This window comes from Phyllobates terribilis, unplaced genomic scaffold, assembly GCF_046119375.1.
Source record: "Phyllobates terribilis strain yellow unplaced genomic scaffold, ASM4611937v1 Scaffold_5__5_contigs__length_657084704, whole genome shotgun sequence".
Taxonomy (NCBI): Eukaryota; Metazoa; Chordata; class Amphibia; order Anura; family Dendrobatidae; genus Phyllobates; species Phyllobates terribilis.
This window is the reverse complement of record NW_027362765.1, coordinates 383,618,355-383,643,636: the sequence shown is the minus strand read 5'-3', so window position 1 is coordinate 383,643,636 and position 25,282 is coordinate 383,618,355. Positions and strand designations below refer to the sequence as shown.

The window sequence follows — 25,282 nt, the reverse complement described above, 5'->3', positions numbered from 1 at the left end:
GAGGAGTCCACCAAGATGGTGAGTGGCGATGACGCCATCATTAGTGTCAGCATCCCACTTGTCTGTCTTTTGCAACGCTCTCTGCAGAGAATTAAAGAGGAGGCATTGCAGCCAGAGTATGATGAGATGGATCAAGAAGCCGTAGCGGGCGATTAAACACAGCCCAGCCTCATCTCATCCCAACGTGCATTGGGGGACAATGAGGGAGAGCAGGAGGAGGAGGAACAGGAGCTGGTATCATGCGCTGTAGACGGTAGTACCTGTACAACTGTTATACCGTCGGTTCAGCGTGGGTGGCCTGAGGACAGAGGGGAGGAGGAGGAGGAGGAGGAGAGCAAGGTCAGTCGTCATCTTGGTGAGGACACGGAAGTGTTGCCCGTTACCAGTCTGGCACGCATGGCTGACTTTATGTTATGCTGCCTTAAACTTGACCCTCGCATTGTCAAAGTGTTGGGTGACAGTCATTACTGGTTGGTGACACTTTTAGACCCCCGCTACAAGGAGAACTTTCACTCTCTTATTCCTGAGGTGGAGAGGTCTACAAAAATGGGGCAGTACCAGAAGGCCCTTGCTGCAGAACTGTTAAAAAAATTCCCATCTGAACACGCTAGCGGTAGAGGTCACAGTTCGTTGCTCAACCAAGGCGTACAGCTGAGAGAGACACAACTCCAATCCAGCAGAGGCAGGGGAACACTGTCAACGTTCTGGAACAGTTTTCTGAGACCCGCCCAGCTTACAGGCCCTGAGGCGCGGGGTACTCTCACAAGGAGTGCAAAGTTTCAAAAGATGGTGAGGGAGTACCTTGCTGACCTTACCAGCATCCTCCGTGATTCCTCTGTGCCTTTTAATGTTTGGGTATCCAAGCTGGACACTTGGAATGAACTCGCTCTGTACGCCTTGGAGGTCCTGGCCTGCCCTGCCACTAGCGTGTTATCGGAGCGTGTTTTTGGTGCCGCTGGGGGAATTATAACTGATAAGCGCAGTCACCTGTCAACTGACAATGCTGACAAGCTGACCCTTATCAAAATGAACAAGGGCTGGATTGGGCCAGACGTCTCATCACCATCAAATGACAGCAGAGTAAAATAAAGTCAAATCCACTGTGTTATTTTGGGAGGTGTATTCCCATGCACCGCTTCACACGCACACATAGGTATACGCTTCCTCATTATGACTCTATTTTTCTCTTCTCCTTATCCTCCGCCTCCTCCACCACTATAACACCAGGGTGATCTTGGTCCGTGTTGCCAGCATTGCAAGTTCCTCCGTCCTAATTTTTGGCATCTTTTGCTTGGAAGGCATAGGCAAAGACTATGGGAGACCCACTCTCCAATAATGGGAATAATGTTTTTAAGATGCTGTACAGCATGGCTCTTGTAAGGGGCAGTAAAACCATCTTGTTAAGCTACTGTGACCTCCACGACTCTTCCACGGCGCATTGATATGTTTTTTTATTCCACTGCGACCTCCACCACTCTTCCAAGGGGCATTAAAACCAACTTGTTAAACCACTCTGACCTCCACGTCTCTTCCAAAGGGCATTAAAACCATCTTGTTAAGCTACTGCAACCTCCAAGTCTCTTCCAAGGGGCATTAAAACTGTCTTGTTAAGCTACTACGACGTCCACCATTCTTCCAAGGGGCATTAAAACCGTCTTTTTAAGCTACTGCAACCTCCACGTCTCTTCCAAGGGGCATTAAAACCATCTTGTTAAGCTACTGCGACCTCCACCACTTCTCCAAGGGGCATTAAAACCATCTTGTTAAGCTACTGCAACCTCCACGTCTCTTCCAAGGGGCATTAAAACCGTCTTGTTAAGCTACTGCGACCTCCACCACTTTTCCAAGGAGCATTAAAACCGTCTTGTTAAGCTACTGCGACCTCCACCACTTTTCCAAGGGGCAGTAAAACCATCTTGTTAAGCTACTGTGTCCTCCACGTCTTTTCCAAGGGGCATTAAAACCATCTTGTTAAGCTACTGTGTCCTCCACGTCTTTTCCAAGGGGCATTAAAACCGTCTTGTTAAGCTACTGCGACCTCCACGTCTCTTCCAAGGGGCATTAAAACCGTCTTGTTAAGCTACTGCGACCTCCACGACTCTTCCAACGGGCTTTGCATTTCCTTCTAATTTTAGTCAGCTTTTGCTTTTCATTGCATAGGCGAACACTAAGGGAGACCCAATCCCCAATAATGGGTAGAAGGTTTTTAGTATGCTGTAATCCACGTCTGTTTCAAGGGGCATTGCAGTTCCTCATAATTTTTGGAAAGCCTTCCATTCACTGCTTAGGCCAACAGTGCACAGGAGACCTAGTTGCTATAAATGGAAAAAATGGTTTAGTTAAGGCCCTCTGACCTCCATGTCACTTCCAAGGGGCATTGGAGTGCCTCGAAATTTTTGGTAGGCATTGCACTCTCTGTATGCCCTATAACTGTGTAGCCGAACCGCTCCTTTTGTTACAGAAATATATCCTACAAGACGTGTGTGGTTGACTGGCCTGATATTGATGTGAATGTTCCTGTTCCTTCTGCTCTTTCTCCTTTGCCACCACCTCATCCATCATTCATCACCTGAAGCTTTGTTTTAACGGGATAGAAGCAGGAAAACATCCAGCAATCCTCAGAGGAGGTAGGATATACGCCAAAACGCTGACCACCTCAGGCCTAGCCGCTACTACATATTCGCGCTTCCATTCCAAGAAAACAAAGCAGATGCTAAATTCTATCATAATCATCATGCTCCTCACCTTGACACTCTTAACTCCCCTGATGGAGAGGCCAGGGCCCACCGGAGGAGTCTGATTCTCTGGTGGGCTCGTCCAATGCTGCCCTAAAGCAGGCCAGGTAAGAAAAGTGTGGGGGAAGTTCACAGGAGAAATAGGGGTGGCTGGGGACTGTCTATGGACACCCGGCCGCGGGGCGGCTGGGGACCGAGTATGGACACCTGGCTGCCCCCTGGTGGCTGGGGACCGAGCGTGGACACCTGGCCGCCGGGCGGCTGGGGACTGAGTATGGATACCTCGCTGCCGAACAGCCATGTGGTAGTGGCCAGCTTCGGCCTCCTCCAAACTAAAAGGCCCCATTTCAAGTGCAAGCTAGTGGTATGGTATTGCAGCTTGGGGGTGGGTGGGTGGCAGGTTGCACACTTACGCTTGCATTTCAAAAAAACAAAGCAGATGCTAACTTCTATCATCATCATCATGCTCCTCACCTTGGCACTCTCAACTCCCCTGATGGATACCAGGCCGCCGACGCAGCCATGACATGGTGGCCGGCGTCTGCCTCCACATGCCTAAAAGGCCCAATTTCAAGTGCAAGCAAGCTAGCAGTATGGTATTGCAGCCTGGGGGTGGGTGGGTGGCTGGCTGCATACTTGCGCTTGCATTGCAAGGAAAAGGGGAGGTACAATTGAACACTGCCCTGGGACAAGGAATTGCATGGGGATAGTTGCAAGTCTACATCTTCTGATGCGGCAAGGATCACTTCTGATGGGCACACTTTTAGGCAGTGACCTGGGTGTCAGAGATGCTTCCAGGGGTCTTCCCCATGCTGTTCCCATGTCTTTTCAGCATTGTATGCATGTGTCACAGAGCACATGGCCAGATAAAATTGTAAAATGTTAAAATTACATTTCCCGGTGAATGCATTTGTCACGGTTGAAAGCAATACAAAAGTGCAAAAACGCATAAAAAATGCTACTTGTGAACATAGTCCAAGGTGTGGAGGAGTATTTTTGTTTTTGGTTATTTATTTTACCTTACACACAAGTCTTTACCCTCAAAAGGAAGTTCCTTAACATATTTCACAGGAAAACCGTTTGAGTTTCGTTTTTGAACGTTTTCTTGTGAGCCCATAAAAGTGGTTTAATACCTCTGACCACGTTGTTGACAGCTGTGACCTGGGGGTCAGAAATGCTTCCTGGGGCGATCCCCATGCTGTCCCCATGTCTTTTGAGCACTGTCACTATCATTTTAAGCACTTTTTAGGCTTTCTACAGACTGCCGGGGGTGCCACCACAAAAATGCTCGGGTCTCCCATAGACTAACATTGGGCTCGTTGCTTGGGTCGAGTACCCGAGTATCACGGTGAACTCGGCCCGAGCTTCGAGCACCCGAGCATTTTAGTGCTCGCTCAACACTAGTCGTAACACATTAGTTGGTGTAAGGATATTTTCACATGTTGCATATTTGGTGTAAACATTTCTTATACTGTCACATCATTGATCTTAATATAAAAGGATTTAGATATTACAGAACGAAGTCCTGGGGTTTCATCCAATTGTAATGGATACACACGAATTGTGCCAATGAAGCAGGGGACAGCACACACAAGCATAACAGTCAAACTAATTGTATGGTCCTCGGCTTCCCAGCAAAATGAGAAATCACCAACTTTCACTAGACTGTTCTCTTGGGCAATTCAAAGAATCCTTTTATTATCTAATTAGGCGACTACAACTGCTTAATATGATGCATTACTTTCCTTTTGAAACATATGTGGCATGGCCTAATAAAGTAATGAAAAGCAAGCTCACCACCTCAATACTAGATCTTAAAGTTCTTTGGGATTTCGATAAATTATAAGAATTTCTTAACCTCAACATCTGGTTGCTCTGTGGCATAATTTAGTACACAACATTCTTCTCCCCATCAAAAAAGATCTTAGGCAACAAAAACTATTTATGAGTAAAATTGTTTTTGTTGCAATATAATTTCCTGAAAAAAATGTTGCACTGTTTGTCTTCCATAGCTTCTGTGTTAGGGCTCGCTCACACAAGTGTATAGCACAGCTGAGTGCTAGCCGATGTTTTATCAGTTTGCACTCGCTCCATTGTTATACTATGGGGCAGTGCAGATCAGCGATAATTTTCTCATGCCTATTTGACATGAGAAAATAATTTTTTTGCATGCTGCACGTGCATTGAAAAATCAGATCGCACGGACCACTACAAGTCTATGAAACATTGATTACCGTCGACACCATCAATGGATGAGATGGAAAAATTAATGGAGGTGATTGAGGTTAATGGTGCAAAGTTTTCAATGAATCTCAATTGCAAAAAAATATTTTTAACCAAAAACTTATAGACCATGTTCCCACTTTCGATTTTTGGCCAGTCTTTACATGAGTATTTGTAAGCCAAAATCAGGAGTGAAGTAATCAGTGGAAACACGTGCACCACTTCTGTATTTCTCACCCACACCTGGTTTTGGCTTACAAAATACTGATAAAATACTGAACATGTGAACGTGGCCTTAAAGTGAGCCCGTCAGGTAATTCATGCTATCTGAACCACATTAATCAGCATTAATCAGGGATAGGCTCTCTAATTACATACGCCTATGGTTTACTCTAAAACAGTACAGTCTTGTAGGCCATGGCCCCACTATCAGTATTCGGTCAGTATTTGGTCAGTTTTTGTTCTCAGGAGTCGGAGCCAAAACCAGGAGTGGGTGATAAATGCAGAATTGGTGACTTGTTTCTATTATACCTTTTCTCTGTTCCTCACCTGGTTTTGGTTCCCACTCCTGAGAAAAAATACTGACCGTATGCTGACCAAATACTGATAGTAGGGCCGTGGCCTTAGAGAAAACATAGCTTGGATACAAGCCAGGAACAGGGAGAATGGTCATTAAGGAGTGTCCCCAATGGCTGCTCCTGCACATCTCATCTAGATCAACAGGCCTCGCCTTGTTTGGATATAAGATGTCCAACCGGGGAGGTTACACAGCATAGATAAGGTGGCACTTACTAATCTGTCTCTTGTCGGCTTTAGTCAGAGTAATGTTCTATGCATGCAGTGTCAAACTGGGCTGCCACGGGCCCACCAGTAACCAACTCCAGGGCCCCACTTTTCAGCTAAATGCAAATGTGACATTATCCTCAATCACAAAATTATATAACACTGAACTAGGTAGATTATTACATGAATAAGAAGCTGCCTTTGTCTGTATATAGTGATTCAAGTATATTGTGCCAACTACTGCTCATATAAGAGGGTGGTGGCACAGGGGCCCACCAGAGGATTCCCCTGTTCTCCTGTAGGCCAATACAAACCTGGTTGCATGTACAGTGACGAGCAAAAGGGTAACAGTGTTTTGAACTTTTGACTTTCAGGCTCCATATCTCACCATCCTCTACTGCTTCAAACTTGAGACTTCCATCATTTTATAGACAACCATCTTGGCTACTGTATCTCATACATACATTTGACTTGAAACTATTTAGCATATGATTAGTTCGATTCTTGTCAGGTCTCTGCATTGTTACCGTTTTGCTCCTAAAGATTTAAATTTTATTTTTATAATTTGTTAGTATTTTATAAATCCACCTTTGGCTTTCAACACTGCCTGAATCCTGGTTGGCATGCTTGCGATCAGATTCAAATATGTCTCAACCAAAATCTACTCCCAAGTCTTTTCTACATGTTCCCAAAGTTGGTGCAAACTGGCCAGCTCTCTTAGGTATGTATACAGTTTTTTCTTCAATTCTACCCATAAGTTTTCAATTGGGTTGAGGTCTGTCTGAGGACTGTGTGCTAACTTGAGCCGACACTTCTTATGGCGATATTGAAGTCGAGGTTTCATCTTTTTTCGGGCCACCATTCCAGACTTGTGTAATGTGCATCGCATGGTGCTTGCATTGATGTCTGTGATCTCACTATTATGAAGCATACAAGCCTCCTCCACTTCCATGTTTGTCACACCACAACTGATAGGCCATGTGATGAGCTGACTTGTTGATTCCAATATTTTGCCTGGATATCCATTTCTTGGCTTCTGAATGGATGGACGGACTTCATTTCATATTCTTCCAGCAGTCATGGTGCTCACATGATGCAGTTTGGCAATTTTCTTGGCCAAGAGACTGCTATCGATGAGCTGGATGACGCTGTTTCTCTTTTCTTGGGAAATCTTCTACATGGCTGCTCCTCGATTTGAACCAATGACCTTTCACTTGGGAATTAACCTAATAACACACTGAGCTATTAGGGAATGTGAGAACAGGTTGCAATTTGTAGTATACAGGGAAAAAAAGATTTTTCCACCACTAGGAATAAAACAGTAACAATGCAGTGACATGACAAGAATCTGCATAACTAATCAGACACTTAATAGTTTCAAGTCAGATTTATGTATGAGATAGCCAAAATGGTTGTCTATAAAATGATGGTAGCAGCAGTAGTGGATGTGAGATATGGAGCCTGAAAGTCAAAAGTTCTAAACATTGTTACCCTTTTGCTCTCCACTGTAGTTCTTCCTCTCAGGGTGCTGCTTTTTTATAGTGTTCCCTGAAGGAGGTCTCCCTACAGTCCTACAGCTCAACTTCTCCTGAGCCACCATGAAAAACTTCTCCATGTACATGCTGCAGGACATGACTGTTTAGTTGTGTTCTAGCTTTCTATTGGCCAGACCTTCTTTTCTGACAGAATTTTCTTTTCCTGTAATCATGGCCGCTTGACATCCATGATAAAGATCTAGTAGTGATCCAATGCCCATGTTTTACTCATGGATTTGACGCCCCCCCAGGGCCATGGGGTGCTCGGCAGCCGGGCCTCTGGATGCCGGTCAGAGGATATCACGGTGGCTGGCCCAGTCCGTGGCCCAGGGCGGTGAACAAAAAGGGGATAATTATTTATAGGGGATTTTGGGTGAATTGTTCGTGATGCCACCTGTGGTGTCTGGTAAGGATTACCAGTGCTGCGACAGTCCTCTGAGGCCGGTGTTCGGGCAGCTTAGTTGGGACGGCTCCCCACAGGTGGAGCGGGCCTCAGGGTAGTGTAGGTTGGGTACGTTACGCTGGGCGTTGTAGTGCGGAGAGGGAGAGGTGACGCAGTTGAAAGAAATGGACGGAGGCAGTGCAGTGCGGTCAGCCAAGGTTTTTACTCACAGTTCTTTATAGTGGTTCCACTGGTGCTCTGTACTGGTGTCGGCCTCCCACGTCGCGCTGCATTCACCAGGCAGAGGTTCAAGCACTTCTTCAGGAAAATTAGGAGTACTTGACAGAACCCCACTTTCTTGTGTTCCTAGCTAGACCGTCTTCATGCTGGGTCTTTCTCCCTCCTGCCCTGCGTTTCCCCACTCTCAATCCCGCTCGGGTACTCTGAAGTCCCTCCTGTCTCGTCAGAGTGCCCGGACCTGCTTGACCCTCACAGGGATTAGAATGAAGCTTTGGCAACTGACTATATAAGCCAGAAGCCTCCGGTTTTCCCAGCCGAGACCTGGAGTAACACGGCTGGACCAGGGGCCGGTCCCCTTCTTGTGGCCTGATCCCTCCTGCCTCCGGGCAGTTTCGGGCGTACGGGTGGCTTCCTGCTCCTTCCGTACCCCTGGGATCCCTTCTGTAGATCGAAGCCCTACTCCTCTGCTCCCCTCCGGGGCCTCTATCACTAGGCCCCACTTGTGGAGCAGAGCTCCTAAAGAGACTCTGCTCCCGGACTTACAGTCCTCACTGACTGTACACACTCTCCATCACCACTCTCCACTTCTCCTGCTACCACAAGATGGCTTACTTTTATATTTCTCCTACTATGGTGCTCCCCTACTCTATTTCCTCCACCCACACCCACTACTGGTTCCCCCTACCTTTGGTTCCCCCCACTCCAGCCAGGGACAGTGCAGCACACACAGTGCATATCGCCCTTCCAGCCAGCCTGGAGCAGTGTAGTGTTGGATCCAGGTGTTGGGGTTCCAGGCGGCACTCACTTCTTACCTGAGAGAAGGAGGTACCACCTCTGGGTGAGGTGCAGTAACTCTGTGGCGATTGAACCCTCAGGGGTGCCACATTCCCCCCTGGTAAAATACAGCACGTCCGCAGGCAGGAGCTGAGCAAAAACAAGGTAATTTAGACACACAAATTTTTAGAATGCATTCACATATAAGAGTTTAACAAAAACATTTCTTCCCTTTATGGGAGACACTTTTCTTTAACGTTACAGGGCATGATTGCACTAAAAACACTTTTAATAACATTCTGTAACAGGTTACAGCATATTCTGTAACCGGGTGTCCATTTTACTTACCACACAGGTGCAAAAGTAGCAGCATGAGGGACCCGTCCGCAAACCCTCAACATAGGCCCTGGGCGTGGCTGCATTCAGATGTTGGACCACGTCTTCTACCACGCCAAACAGGTTTTTGTTCTGAGGTCATACGTTGCAGTTTATAAAACCAATAGAGAGCACCTTAAGAAGTGCAGAACTATATACATAAAGTTTTAGCTGTTCACTGTCCACAGGCTAATGTCTTTATACCCTTACGGGTAACTAAAGTGCACACAACAATAGTGATGTACCCTTACGGGTAACTATTTACAGTCCAGTCCCACCTACTTTTCTAGTAGTGGTATCCCCACCGGGGATATTTCTGGTGCTTGCCGACTGACCCGTCCGGGCCACCAGCCTCAGGCTGCAGGGGCATGTCCTCGCCCTCCTGGAACACGTGGTGAACTTGGAGGGCATACTTCTGTGTCACCCTGCCTGGATGCCACAAGTGTAATTAAAGCTGTGTCTGAGAGCAAGGGGGAGGTTCTCTGGTCAGGGGAAAATTAGCATGCAATGCCTCCTGTCTCAGGCCAGTAGGGGGAGCAGGCTGCCCCTATAAAAGCTGGTACTGGGGACAGGGTTAGAGAGAACTGGATTGCCTGTCTCAGCTTTGAGACGTGTCCCAGAGTGGAGCAGGGACAGAAAGTTGATTGCACCTAAGAGGAAGTGTGGCAGTAGGAGAGCCACAAGCCAGAGACAAGAGGCGAAGAGAGCCTGTCTTGGCAGAGAAAAGACTTAATTTACCAGACTTTGGTGTCTGAGGCTGGAAGGATTGCACATCCCCCAGCAGAGAACCAGTTCGCAAGGGACTGTATTTTCCTTGGCCTAAGAAGCCTGGAGGCCCTGCCACAACCGAAGGGACCAGTAAAGCCGTACAAGGCTGGGAGCAGAAAGGAACCCACGTCGCAGGCCATACAGGCGAGAATACACGGAAAGCTCGGAAACGTGGGCTGTTACCCTATCAGGAGGAGATAGCCAGAAGGAGCGCAGAAAGCACGGTAGGCCTACACCCTCACCCTGACCAGGGCCAATTTCCCCGTTGCTCTCAGACATCCAGGTCCCCTCCTAGCTGGGACTGTTTGTGGGTCAGTTTACCTGTTTAGTAAAGACCCTGGACTGCAACCTGTTGTCTGTGTGCTCCTTGCTCCTTCAGCACTATCATCACTGGGACTCTCACTACCATCACTCCCATCATCCACTATACTGCCCTGGGGCCGCACTCTTCCCGTGGGGAGTCACACTACCCTAGCTGCACACCTCATCAGCCCCAGCGGTCTGCATGCAGCGGCGGTTCCTAATAACCGCAATCCACGGGTGGCGTAGTCGGACATAATCAATATCACATAACGGACTACCACTGGCCTAACCACCCTGAGCCACGGAACCGGGTTGCCACTACTACTCCCATCGTTTCCCTAATTGCCCGGATCCGAGTGCCCCACGGCTCATGGGGCGAGTCACTTCCTCCACCCACACCCACTACTGGTTCCCCCTACCTTTGGTTCCCCCCACTCCAGCCAGGGACAGGGCAGCATACACAGTGCATATCGCCCTTCCAGCCGGCCTGGAGCAGTGTAGTGTTGGATGCAGGTGTTGGGGTTCCGGGTGGCACTCACTTCTTATCTGAGAGAAGGAGGTACCACACCTCTGGGTGAGGTGCAGTAACTCTGTGGCGACTGAACCCTCAGGGGCGCCACAGATTTCTAATTACTTTTATTTGGATCTCTAATGACTTCCACGCTAATGGAAATCCAAAGATGCATACTGCAGTTTACTTTGTGTGAGTCTATGCAAAAATGTCTCATGTGAACAGATTAGACAGTATTGTGCTCTTTGCAGACTAGGATATCACATAGCCTTTAAAAAACGTTGTGTGAGTTAACCAAAATATTTTAAAAAAATGAAAAAATATTTCTTCTTCTAGAACTTTATACAGATAACTCTGAAGAAGCAGGAAGACGACACATATTGGATAGGACTTTACCATGATGGAGACGTCTGGAGATGGGTGGATGGAGAACATTATTCCGGCAGCTTGTAAGTGACTCCTGACACCAGCACACACCGGTCATTACTGCGACTGTGATACATCCGATCACCGGGGTCTGGACCTCCCTTATAATTACTGATTTCTCATCATTTCCTCTTGTTTTGTTTTCTCGTTACTCAGGTTGCAGATAAATGGAGACTCATCAGGAAAATGCGTATTAATGACTAGTTCCAGTTATTATAATATCAGCTGCAATTCTACATACCCATGGGCATGTATAAAGAAAGCTGTGAGGATCTGACCCTCGGTATTGACATTAACAATATGGTATTAATATGGACATTAATGTGCAGCAGAGGTAATGCTTAAATTCCTGTACACTCACAGGAAATCAAAAAAAACAAGTGAAATTTGGCAAAATATTGGTTTAAAATCATTCAAAATCCAGCAGCATTTCGCTAATACCAGACTCGTATTAGCCCAAAGGGTAGCAGATGAATCCCCCGATGGGCCCCTGTGCAGGAGTCAGCCCTCACCCACCCTATATGAGCAGTAGTAGCAATACAATTGATTTTTTATGTACAGACAATGGCAGCATCTCATTGTTCATTTACCAAACTACCCATCCAATGTATTATTATTCAGAAGCAGAGGGACATTTTTCAATGCAGGTAATGTAACATTTTGCTTTTAGCTAAACTCTGGGCCCCCAGAGTCATTATTACTGGTTGATCATTTGCACCTCATCCAACACTGGTTTACACGTTTCAAACACATAGAGGGAAGATGCATTATTAATAGAGACGAGCAGATAAATCCGAGGTGGATCGAGTTTTAGTCTAATTTCCAGAAATTCACGGTATCACATACTTTTGAACAATTTGAGATTCGATTTGCGTTTTTGTGCTGCTTCCTCATAACGCCCTGCAGCTATGACATCTAGCGCATTATTACACTTTGTGCCAGAGGTGTATCTAAGTTTTCTGGCACCTAGGGCAAGAATTTATTTTGCCGCTTCCCCCACACCAAGCACATATTCAATTTGCACACTGTCACGTTCTGGCGAGCTGCTCTCCCTAATTCTCTCAAAGTTCAGGGAAAAGCAGAGAAGCAGGAAGAGAATCTCACTGTCACGTGACGGTAAGTATGAGAAAACCATATGAGTGAAGGGGCCATGTGATAACAGATGGAACCAGCAGCAGAACTGAATCCTGACAGTGAGTATATTACACACCGTTAGGATTGGCTACAGGGCTTCATTTTATAATTAACCCCTTTACCCCGAGGATGGTTTGCACGTTAATGACCAGGCCAATTTTTACAATTCTGACCACTGTCACTTTATGAGGTAATTACTCTGGAACGCTTCGACGAATCCCCCTGATTCTGAGTTTGTTTTTTTGTGACATATTGTACTTCATGATTGTGGTAAAATTTCTTCGATATCTCTTGCGTTTATTTGTGAAAAAAAACGGAAATTTGGCGAAAATTTTGAAAATTTTGCAATTTTCAAAATTTGAATTTTTATGCCCTTAAATTAGAGAGATATGTCACACAAAAGAGTTAATAAATAACATTTCCCACATATCTACTTTACATCAGCACAATTTTGGAACCAAATTTTTTTTTGTTAGGGAGCTATAAGGGTTAAAAGTTGACCAGCGATTTCTCATTTTTCCAACAAAATTTACAAAACCATTTTTTTCGACCACATCACATTTGAAGTCACTTTGAGGGGTCTTTATGACAGAAAATACCCAAAAGTGACACCATTCTAAAAACTGCACCCATCAAGGTGCTCAAAACCACATTCAAGAACTTTATTAACCCTTCAGGTGCTTCACAGGAATTTTTTGAATGTGGAAGAAAAAAATGAACATTTAACTTTTTTCACAAAAATTTTACTTTAGACCCAATTTTTTTTATTTTTGCAGGGGTAACAAGAAAAAATGGACCCCAAAATTTGTTGTGCAATTTCCCCTGGGCACGCAGATACCCCATATGTGGGGAAAAACCACTGTTTGGGCGCACGGCAGGGCTCGGAAGGGAAGGAGCGCCATTTGACTTTTTGATTGTAAAATTTGCTTGAATAATTAGCGGACGCCATGTTGCATTTGGAGAGCCCCTGATGTGCCTAAACAGTGGAAACCCCCCACAAGTGAAACCATTTGGAAACTAAATCCCTCAGGGAACTTATCTAGATGTGTGGTGAACAACTTGAACCCCAAGTGCTTCATGGAAGTCTATAACGTGGAGCCGTGAAAATGAAAAAATTCTAATTTTTCCCACAAAAGTGTTTTTTTTTAGCCCCAAATATTTTATTTTCAAAGGGGTTAGAGGAGAAAATGGAGCACAAAAATTGTTTTGCAATTTCTCCTGAGCATGCAGATACCCGATATGTGGGGGAAGACTATTGTTTGGGCGCACGGCAGGGCTCAGAAAGGGAGGAGTGACATTTTGGAATTTTTTTTCCACTTTTTCATTTTTACGAATCAATTTGTGAAGCACCTGAGGGTTCCAAGTTGCCATATCGTCATCTTTTTTTTTTTTTTTTACTTTTGAAAAAAGAAACAACCCCAACCGTAACATTAGCACAACCCCAACCCCAGCCCAGGCGTTTATTTTTAACACCGTTCCTCATGCGGTATAAGTGATGAGATTACTTTATTCTTCGGGTTGGTGCGATTACAGCGATACCAGAATCCTATCGGGTTTTTATGATTGACAGCTGTCACACACTAAAAGACGCATATTTTGTAAAATCTAGTTTTTGCATCGCCATATTTTGGCCGACAGAGTCATGTTACAGCTTGTTTTTTGCGGGATGAGTTGATGTTTTTATTGGTGCCATTTTCAGGCACGTGACATTTTTTGATCGCTTTCTATTCCAGCTTTTGGGAGGCAGAATAAACAAAAACCAACAATTCAGGAATTGTGTTTTTTTACATTTTTTTATTCTGTTCCGCATGTGGTAAAATTGATAAGGCAGCTTTATTCTTTGGGTCAGTACATTTACAGCGGTGCCACATTAATATAGTTTTTTATGTTTTGGCGCTTTTACACAATAAAAGCTATTTTATAGAAAAAAATATTTTTTTGCATCGCTTTATTCTGAGAGCTGTAACTTTTTGATTTTTCGGATGATGGAGCTGTATGGTGGCTTGTTTTTGCGGGACAAGATGACGTTTTCAGCGGTACCATTTTTATTTATATTCGTCTTTTTGATCGCGTGTTATTCCATTTTTTGTTTGACGGTATGTTGATAAAGCATTGTTTTTTGCTTTTTTTTTACCGTGTTCACTGAAGGGGTTAACTAGTGGAACAGTTTTATAGGCCAGGTCGCTACGGATGCGGCGATACCAAATATGTGTACTTTTATTGTTTGTTTGTTTTTTTTTCTTAATAATATTTATTGATGGGTACATTATATTTTTATTTTTAGTGGATTTTTTTTTTTTTTTTTTTTTTTTTAGATTTTTACAATTTTTTTTTCATTTTTTTTCACTTTCTGGGAGTTTTTTTTTACTTTTTTACTTTGTCCCACTATGGGACTTTCACTTTTTTTATTCTGATCGCCTGCATGGCACAGGAATGCAGCACCATCCCTGTGCCATGCAGGCAGTCAGCGCTGGACAGGGAGAAGATAGTTTGGAGATGCACTGCGCATGTCCAAACAATCTTACTGCTGTCTGGTGACCCGAATGTTGTCATGACGACATCGGGTCGTCACGGCAACACCCGAGAAGCCGCGGCAGACAGCGCTGGAGGCCGGAAGAGGAGGTGAGTATACCGATCACCTCCCCTTGCCACCGCAATGCTGCGATCGACTTCGATCGCAGCATTGTGGGGGTTAATGTGCTGGGAGCGGTGCGGGACCTTCAAGTGCCGTAGCCACAATCCACACATAATCACTGAAAAGGTGGCCATATAGGACGAAGGGGACTCAGAGGATGTCACCCAACAAGGTCCGTGGCCACTGGCTCGGGACACTGTGTGTGAGGCGCAGGGCAGGAGGGCGAGAGCAGCGCAGAGAGACGACCTGGGAAGGTACATAAGAAAGGGGTCCCGTTCAAGTGCTTCCAAGTTATCTGAGAGTTGGCTGGATCACTTCCCCGGAGGACACAGGACGACGTGGGCGGTTACAAACCGGTAACTGTAACTTGGAGAACTTAATAACTGTGAGTAAAGCCTTAAGACTGCACCCCACTGTGTCCTTGACTAATTACTGCGTCACCTGTCCTGCACTACACTGTCCCTGCCGACAACATTTACAACATCCATCAAATATACTGCCCTGGGGCCTAGCTCTGCCCGTGGAGAGCTGAATTATCTTTGCTGTCTCACCATCAGCTCCAGTGGATCTGCGCCATATAGCCGCATACCACTGGTGGCGTCACGAACATTATCCCAAAATCTTTATTTCCTCAATTGACTATTCTTTATTTGACCGCCCTGGGCCACGGACTGGATCACAGCCACTGTGACTTCCCCAATACAGGACCGGCCCGGCTACCGAGTACCCCACGGCCCAGGGAGCGTGTCATACTTGGCGTCATGACCAGGGTGAACCGACCCGTTACAAAGGGTCCCTTTCACCTATAGACTGTGCTTGTTACTAAAGCAGTGGAGCCCGCTCCAGAAGAACGGGCGCCATTATGTGTGTGAAAGAAGACGAGAAGAAACCTCCCATCGTGGGCCGGGTACCGGAATGGCGCCAAAGCGGAGCCTGCCCCATGCACCTGCGGCCATATACCTAGACTTGTCCATAAGTCTGGGGGCGCCGCCCCTTGGTGTGGCCGACAGCAAGCTGGAGTGGGACCGCCCCCGAAAGGGGAGATTAGAAGGAAAACCTTGCAGAGAGGGCGGGGCCCCAGGCTGTGGAAGCAGAATACACTCGGCAGGCGCCATGGACGGAAGCAAGGATCAGACTCCTGCCCGTGCCCTGCAGCCAGAAGATTCCCCCCTTAACCTGGAGGGGGTTCTGGGCAAGCTGCCCCTGGAAGATATGGGGTTCCTACGTGCGGAGGTACAGGAGCTGGGCTGGCGAATGGAGGAAGCCCAGCAGGCCACCGTCATGCAGTGGAAGGACGAGCTGCTGGTAAAGCTAGTCCGGCAGCGGACCACGCTCGGTCCTACCACCAGCACCCTAGCCCCGGCGGAGCCTGTCCTGAACCCGGAGGCGCCGCGCAGTACCGGAGAGACGGAGAGCGCAGGTAAAAACAGCACTCCTGCCCCGGGCGCCGACGACACTGGCACCCTCCTAGGCCCTTTGGGAGAACCGTCAGCCCCTACACCCAGCTAGGTGTACGGGTGTGCCACGTGGGACTGGTCCGCGAGAGTTGAGGATCAGCAGAGTGCCCCTTTACTGCCCACGCCAGTGCCCCAGTTTGCCTGCAAAAGAGAAGGAGAGAAGTTCAGGTGGGACAACCCGGAGGGTGATCTCATGCGATCCCCCTAGGCGCTTCTTGTTGGTTTTATTGACCATTGAACAAAAACCCATTTGGCGTGGCCGAAGACGTGGTCCAACGAGTGGATTGGCTATGCCCTGCAGCCACGCCCAGGGCCTATGTTGGGGGTTTGTTGTGGATGGGTCCCCCCCCGACTTTGCACTTACACCAGTGAGCTGGACACCCTGATCAGGATCTCACTACAGCCTGTTGAACTTACTTGAAAAAGCGATAGAATGTTTTATGTTTGATAAAATGTTATTTAAAGTGATCTTATATTGAATTATATACCTAGTAGTTATATGTAACGTTCAAGAAAAGTGCCTCCCATAAAGGGAAGAAAAAAAAAAGTTATCTATTTACAGTCTACAGTCCAGTTCCAGGAATTTACAGGAACTGGAGGCTTTTTGCTAAGAAGAATGGGCAGCTTTACCATCTGAGAAAATAAAGAACCTCATCCACAACTACCACAAAAGACTTCAAGCTGTCATTGAAGTTAAAGGGGGAAATACACGGTATTAAGAACTAGGGTATGTGAACTTTTGATCTGGATCATTTGGTTGTTTTTGGTTGTCATTAAGATTTAAAAAGAGAAAACACAGTAATTTGACAATAAATGGCTTCACCCAACCAATAACCATGAGTGGAGAAAAAGTTTTTTTGTTATCATTCATATTCATATTCTCTGAAACAAGGCCAAGAAAGCAAAAATTCTGCTGGGGTATGTAAACTTTTGTACCTTCAGATAATGTCGGACTTGGGTGCCTGGGGCCAACAGGAGGAATTGATCCTCGGGGCCCACCCTACGGCTATGTGCAAATACCTATTAGCTGCTATCCCTGTTATATTGGAGCATTGACTGTAAATCACTGGCAGCTCCTGCACATCTACTGTGCACCGCTATAACTGGGATGTACAATTATGGTAGTTTGCATTAAAGGGGTTCTTTGATTAAAACAAGTTATCACCGATCCATGTACTCTACAGTATAGGTGATAACATTGATCGTTTGGGTCCGAACATTGGAAAACGCACCTATCGGAAGAATGGGGAAGTTTTATCCCTGTCAGAACACTTATCCCCATTTTAAAATGCAGCAGAAGGTGGGACATCATTCATTCTCTTTGGGGCTTCGAGAAAAAAACAAGAACAGCCACTGAGGGAATGAATGGATCAGTGGTCAAGTTGCACATGGGCTCCAGTCTAATGGGGATAAAAGCTCCACATTCTACCATTCGGTGCAGGTCCCAGCATTCAGACCCCCACTAATCAATAATTTATCACTTATCCTGTGGAGAGGTGATTACTTGTTTTCACTGGAGAACCCCTGTAAGTGCAGCTCTGCTGCTCTGTTCCAGATACTAAATCACTAATGGAAATAAAGAATCTTCTCCTAATTAATATCAGAGAGAAGAAATGACTGCCATACACAACACAACACAATCCACTATACTAACACTATTGAATAATACCACATACAAGGGAGAAATACCACCATTAGTGAAGAGCGAGCATCTCACTGCACGGGGTTGCTTGGCGGAAGTTTGGGTACCCTCGCTGAATGTTTGGCGCTTTTTAGAGTGCCAATCAACATGCAGGGATTGTCTGCCACACACTGTAATGCCACAGCCATGTTGGTTGAGGCATTACAGTGATTGGCTGGCAGCACAGCGTCATCAGGTCTATATCAGACCTGGCGCCGCCATGCTCGTCACAGTCACTCCGGAATCAGACAGTGTAGGGAGAAGTGCTGCTGAGCTAGGGAGAGATTTGCTTGTTTCTAGTTAGTGTAGGTATACCAGACTATAAAGACACATATCCATCTCAACTAACAGTCCTTCTGAGGACTTATCCAGCTGCATAGATACCAGGCAGGCAGTGTATATAGGCAGGCAGGGTATATAGCAGACTGCAGTGCACATAGGACAAGAGGGTCCATTCCAGTTCTGTCTGCTGGTGCTTTTACAGATATTTGTTGAAACAGCCCCAGATATCAGGATCCAGGAATAATTTTTATTTTAATCCTGTTTATTTGCTTAAAAAGCAATCCAGGGAACACTGTTTTTCTGCGCCATTTGCTTGTTGGCATTGCAGAATACAGCCAGTTCCTTTCCATATTACAGCGCTAAAAATCCAGCTATTTAAAACTGTGGCTTGTCCGTCACACAGATCACATATAATTGCACTGAAAATATTGCCATTTCTGGCCTCCATTGAAATTTTGTTTCATTGTGTCAGTGAAGCTATTGACACCAGTTTACTGTTAAAAATAGTTACCTACAGGCCAGGTATTTAAAACTGTGGTTTGTCCATCACACGGATCACATATAAAGTTCGCTCCAACTTCAGCCATTTGTAGTGAGCGTGGAAGATATTGTCCTCCATTTAAAATGGGCAAGGCACATGGTAAGGGACGGGGAACTGGACGTGATGGTGATGATGATGATGCATGCAGAGGCCGAGGCCGTGGACAAGCTGAAATTGTGCCACAACAAACACCCACATCTTCTCACTCGACCTTCCTGTCCCAATTAATAGGGGACCACAGTACACCACTATTGATCACAGAGCAGTGTGAAAAGGTTATTGATTGGATAGCAGATAATGCTTCCAGTCACTACCACCACCCTGTCTTCCACATGGTCAAGTCTCAGTAGCCGTGAGTCTTGACCGCATATTCCTCACCCTGATCCTCCCCCTGATCCTCCTTCCTCCCAGCGAGGACAGCTGCACACAGGAGGAGGGAGGCAGAGCACCCCAACAGGCAGGAAGAAGCAGAGTGGTGGCCGCAGACAGAAGGCGGGCAACCGTTCCCCGTAATACCAACACAACGGAAGTTGCCAGTACAACTGTTAGGTCTTCCCCAGTCTGTTTGTTTTTTAAAGACTCTGCCGATAACCCCAAAAAGGCAATTTGTACCACCTGCCAGGCCAGCATCAGCAGGGGTAGCAAAACTACCAGCCTGACCACCACCAGCATGATCCAGCACATGGCAGCAAAGCACCCGACTTTGTGGGCCGAACCCCAGGGTCAAGGAACTGTGTCTGCAGGTGACACCACTGCTTCTTACGCTGTTGTGCGTGCAAGCCAATCCCCTGTCCATAGTGCATGCGAAGATGCCTCCTGCCGTGCACCTGTAGTTACATACTCTCAACTAGCACAATCAGCAAGTACGTCCTTGTCCCAACGCAGCGTTCAGTTGTCCATACCCCAGTCCTTGGAACACAAGCGCAAATATGCAGCCAACGCCCCACAGGCCACACTACTAAATTCCCACATTTCGCGGTTGCTTGCGCTAGAAATGTTGCCTTTTAGGCTCGTGGAGACGGAAGCCTTGCGCAACCTGATGGCAGCGGCCATCCCTTGGTACTCAGTCAGCAGCCGCCACTATTTCTCCCAGGGTGCCGTCTCCGCATTACAGAAGAACATGTCCCACAACATTAGCCGTGCCCTCAACAATGTAGTTACAGGGAAAGTCCACCTAACCATGGACACATGGACAAGTGCTTGTGGGCAGGGACAGTACATCTCGCTGATGGCACACTGGGTTAACATAGTGGAAGACGGGACCCAGTCGGACCTTGGGACGGAACACATCCTCCCGATGCTGATGACTGCGGGCACTAGGTCAATCAGGGTTGCCCCCACAGTCTACAGTTCCTGCACCTCCTCCTCCTCCTCCTCTTCAGCCTTCATCTCCGAAATGACCACATCAGTCACAAGCTGGAAGCACTGCAGCACAAGCGGCAACAGGCTGTGTTGAAGCTAGTATGCTTAGGTGACAAATCGCAAAATGCTGAAGAGTTGTGGACAGCTCGGAAAGAGCAGTCAGATCTGTGGCTGACACCGCTGAACCTACAGTCAGGCATGGTCGTGTGTGACAATGGCCGAAACCCGGTGGTGGCTCTGAGGCGAGGCGAGCTCAAACATGTACCATGCCTGGCCCATGTGCTTAACCTCGTAGTTCAGCGGTTTTTAAAAACCTTCCCGGAGCTGCTGGATCTGCTTGTCAAAGTACGCCGCCTGTGTGCCCATTTTAGAAAGTAAGCTACAGCTTTCGCCGCCCTTGCCGTGCTTCAGCAGCATTTACAGCTTCCGGCTCACTAACTGGTGTGTGATGTCCCCACGCATTGGAACTCTACACTGCAGATGTTGGGAATGATTTGTGTCAGCAGAAGAGGGCAGTTTTTGCCTACCAGCATCAACAAGGCCGTCGGTATTCAGTTCAGACTCCACAAATAAGATCTCAGGAGTGGACATGGATGTCAGACATATGTACCATCCTCCAAAACTTTGAGGACTCCACCAAGATGGTGAGCGGTGATGACGCCATAATTAGCATCACCATCCTGCTTCTCTGTCTTCTAAAACGCTCTCTGCTCACAATCAAAGAGGATGCATTGCAGGTGGAGCACAATGAGATGGAGCAAGGAACCATACAGGGTGATTACACACAGCCCAGCCTCATCTCATCCCAATGTGGATTGGGTGACAATGAGGAAGAGGAGGAAAAACAGGAGCTATTTTGATGCGCTATAGATGGTACTAACTGCACAACTGTCATATTGTCTGTTCAGCGTGGATGGCCTGAGGATGGGGGGAGGAGGAGGAGGAGAGCATGGTCAGTCGTCCTCTTGGTGAGGAAACGGAAGTCTTGCCTGTTAGCAGTATGGCACGCACGGCTGAGTTTATGTTACGCTACCTTTCCCGTGACCCTCGCATTCTCCAAAATTTGGGTGACAGTCGTTACTGGTTGGTGACACTTCTAGACCCACGCTACAAGGAGAACTTTATATCTCTTATTCCTGAGGCGGACAGGTCTACAAAAATGGGGCAGTACCAGAAGGCCCTTGTTGTGGAACTATTAAAAAATTTCCCATCTGAAAACGCTAGCGCAGAGGTCACAGTTCATTGGTCAACCAAGGAGTACAGGCGAGAGAGACACAACTCCAATCCAGCAGAGGCAGGGGAACACTGTCAAAGTTCTGTGAGAGTTTTCTCAGCCCCTCCCATCGCACAGGCCCTGAGGCACGGGTTACTCTCACAAGGAGTGCAAAGTTTGGGAAGATGCTGAGGGAGTACCTTGCTGACCGTACCAAAGTCCTCTGTGATTCCTCTGTGCCTTATTATTATTGGATATCCAAGCTGAACATGTGGAATGAACTGGCTCTCTACGCCTTGGAGGTCCTGGCCTCCCCTGCCGCTAGCGTTTTATCAGAGCTGGTTTTTAGTGCTGCTGGTGGAATTATAATTGATAAGCGCATCCGCCTGTCAACTAAAAATGCTGACAGGCTGACAAGGGCTGGATTGGGCCAGACTTCTCAACACCACCTGCGCACGGCAGGCCTCGGAAGGGAAGGAGCACCATTTGACTTTTTGAATGTAAAATTTGCTGGAATAATTAGCGAACGTCATGTCACGTTTGGAGAGCCCCTGATGTGCCTAAACTGTGGAAACCCCCCACATGTGATACCATTTTGGAAACTTGACCCCTCAGGGAATTTATCTAGATGAGTTGTGAGCATCCTGAACCCCCCAAGTGCTTCACAGAAGTTTATAACATTGAGCCCTGAAAATAAAATGTTCACATTTTTCCCATAAAAATGTTTTTCAGCCCCAAAATTTGCATTTTTATGAGAGTTACAGGAGAAATTGCACATACCTTTAGTTGTGCAGTTTCTCCTGAGTAAGATGATACCCCATATGTGGAGGAAAGCCACTGTTTGGGAACACGGCAGGGCTCGGAAGGGAAGGAGCGCCAGTTGACTAACAGGAGAAATTGCACTGTAAAGATCTGAGATTGTGGGTTTTAATAATCACCTAGGCCGGTTAACGATGCAAAAATATTTTATTCCTCACATCCATGGTAATACAGCAATTCCAGGTAAATGTCCAAAATACAATTGTCTCAATCCACCAGATCCCCTTCCCGGAATGGTAATTCCACTACTTCTGTGCCAGTATAGTCTGTAGTCTCAGTCCCCGATCCTCCAGACGACAGGTAAAACGATGAAATCACAGGTATCCGGTAGCAACAATCCTTTAAGAAAGTGTAAATCCAAATGACAGATCCCACAACTGTAGCATGTTTATCCTGTCCAGTCGGTAACTGATCTCCAACACTCCATATGCCATGCATCCATCCCTTCTTCCAGGTCCTCAGTCTCGATCCTATTCCTTCAATGTCATTCCACCAACTTCCCATTAAAACATGTGGATTCTTTTTTCCTTCACTGGGATCAGCTCCCTGAATGGGCAGAACTGCTCTCACCTTTCCCCCCATAGCTAAGCTATTTTCTCAGGTCGAACCCATCACCTGAGTCCACATGTAAGGCTATGTGCCCACGTTGCATTTATGAAGCAGAAAATTTCTGCTGCATAAATGCAAGTCCTCTCCCGGAAAAACGCATGCGGAATTCCGCACGCGTTTATCGCGCATTTTTCGCGCGTTTATCACGCGTTTTCCACATGCGGAATTGCCTTGCGTTTTTTATGCATTGGACAAAGGCAATTCCGCTTGCGGAAACGCAAAATTAAATGACATGCTGCGGATTTTTGAACGCGGCATAAACGCTGCGGAAAAATCCGCAGCATGTGCATAGAACTTGCGGAATCCCATTGGGGACCATGGGGTGCGGATATACATGCGTTTTTCATGCGTTTACGCTGCGGAAATTCCGCAGCATATACGCTTGAAAAATGCTACGTGGGCACACAGCCTTAGACTCCCTGTGGTGATGGCTCCTTCTTTTAACTCTCACACAATGGGCCTAGATGCTGTTTGAACAATGGCTTAAAGATCCTGAGATACTGATGAGATTACTGGTATGCTGGACACTTTACAAGTAAAATTAGTGTACACAAACTGACGAGCAAGCAGAACATTAAACAGAGCAAGCAGATCTCTAATAAAACACAATAATAATATCTATGGAAACGGAGCTCCGTGATGGAAAAGTCTCATAGTCTTTAGTACATGGGCAACTCCTCACACACACCATACAATTTATTGTGCAATTTCTCCTGAGTAAGTCGATACCCCGTATGTGAGGGAAAACCACTGTTTAGGCACACGGCAGGGCTCGGAAGGGAAGGCGCACCATTTGACTTTTTGAATGTAAAATTTGCTTCAATAATTAGCGGACTAAATGTTGCGTTTGGAGAGCCCCTGATATGCCTAAACAGTGGAAACCCCCCACAAGTGAAACCATTTGGAAACTAAATCCCTCAGGGAACTTATCTAGATGTGTGGTGAACAACTTGAACCCCCAAGTGCTTCATGGAAGTCTATAACGTGGAGCCGTGAAAATGAAAAAATTCTAATTTTTCCCACAAAAGTGTTTTTTTTAGCCCCAAATATTTTATTTTCAAAGGGGTTAGAGGAGAAAATGGAGCCCAAAAATTGTTTTGCAATTTCTCCTGAGCATGCAGATACCCCATATGTGGGGGAAGACTATTGTTTGGGCGCACGGCAGGGCTCAGAAAGGGAGGAGTGACATTTTGGAATGCAGACTTTGATGGAATGGTCTGCAGGTGTCATATCGTGTTTGGAGAGCCCCTGATGTTCTAACACAGTGGGAAACTCCCACAAGTGACCCCATTTTGGAAACTAGATCCCTCAAGGAATTTATTTAGATGTGTGGTGAGCACCTTAGACTAAGTGCCCACGATGCATAAATGCTCCAGATTTTTCTTTAGCGTTTTTGCATCTCCCTGACATAAAAAACGCATACGGATTTTACATGCGTTTTTCCTGCCAGGTAGAAGTGTTTGTGAAGCATTTTCACATGTGATTTCGCATGCGGGTTGTCAAGCACTTTTCCAAGCGATTTTAGCATCACTTGGAAAGTGCTTGACAACTTGGTCACACTATATAAATCCATGCAACCGGCCAAGTTACGATGCTGCAAATGCAGCATCAATAGTAAAAAGAAAAAAAAATGGTGAAAAATAAAAAAAAACATTATACTCACTTTCTGATGGCCCCCGGTCTCCTTCTCCGGTGGCTCACGGTAGTGTAAAATGACCTTCCATGACGTCATTTAGTCATGTGAGAGGTCACATGACCCCCGACGTCAGCAGTCGCGTGAACTCTCACATGCCTAAATGATTTCATGGAAGGTCCTTTTCACCAGCCATTGAAGACATCAGACGCACCGTACAGGAGACTGGAGACCAGAAGGTGAGTATAATTTTTTTTTAATTTTAATTATTTTTTAACTACAGGTACTATGGTACCCGGGTCTGGAGGAGCGTCTCTTCTTCTCCAGACCCGGGTACCATCCGCGCATTGGAACGTTTAATATCCACATGACTGCATGTAGTGATGCGAATATTAAGTGATTCAATGCAAGTCAATGGCGGCGATTACGCCGCAAATACGCAAAATAAATGGTAGTGTTGCGGATTTTTCTGCAATGATAATCCGAAGCGGAAATCTCCACAGCATGTGCACAGCACATGAGGATTATCATTGGGGATCATTGCAGACCTTCTACCAAGCATTTTTTAAGGGTTTCTGAGGCGGAATTGCAGCTGCAGAAACACTTAAAAAATGCATAGTGAGCAAGCATAGGTGCTTCACAGAATTTTACAACATGGATCTGTGAAAATGAAAAAAATATATTTTTCCTACAAAAATGTTCTTTTAGCCCCAAATTTTTTCAGTTTCACAAAGATAGCAGGAGAAATGGACCCCAAAACTTGTTGTGCAATTTTTCCTTTGTACGCCGATACCCCATATTTGGAAGAAAGTAGGGGGTGTGTCTTATTGTCCGATATACATAAATACTGTGGCTGTGGGT

The 25,282-nt window shown here is 46.3% G+C and overlaps 1 protein-coding gene across 1 annotated transcript in view; it reads left to right on the top strand.

Moving 5' to 3' along the window:
* Positions 1-11,082, top strand: part of LOC141271583 (killer cell lectin-like receptor subfamily B member 1C) — a 59,717-nt gene extending 48,635 nt beyond the window's left edge. Inside the window, exon 5 of the mRNA XM_073681627.1 lies at positions 10,966-11,082. Within this exon, the coding sequence (XP_073537728.1) occupies positions 10,966-11,082 (117 nt within the window). The remainder of the gene's footprint in view (positions 1-10,965) is intronic.
* The last annotated feature ends 14,200 nt before the right edge of the window (positions 11,083-25,282 follow it).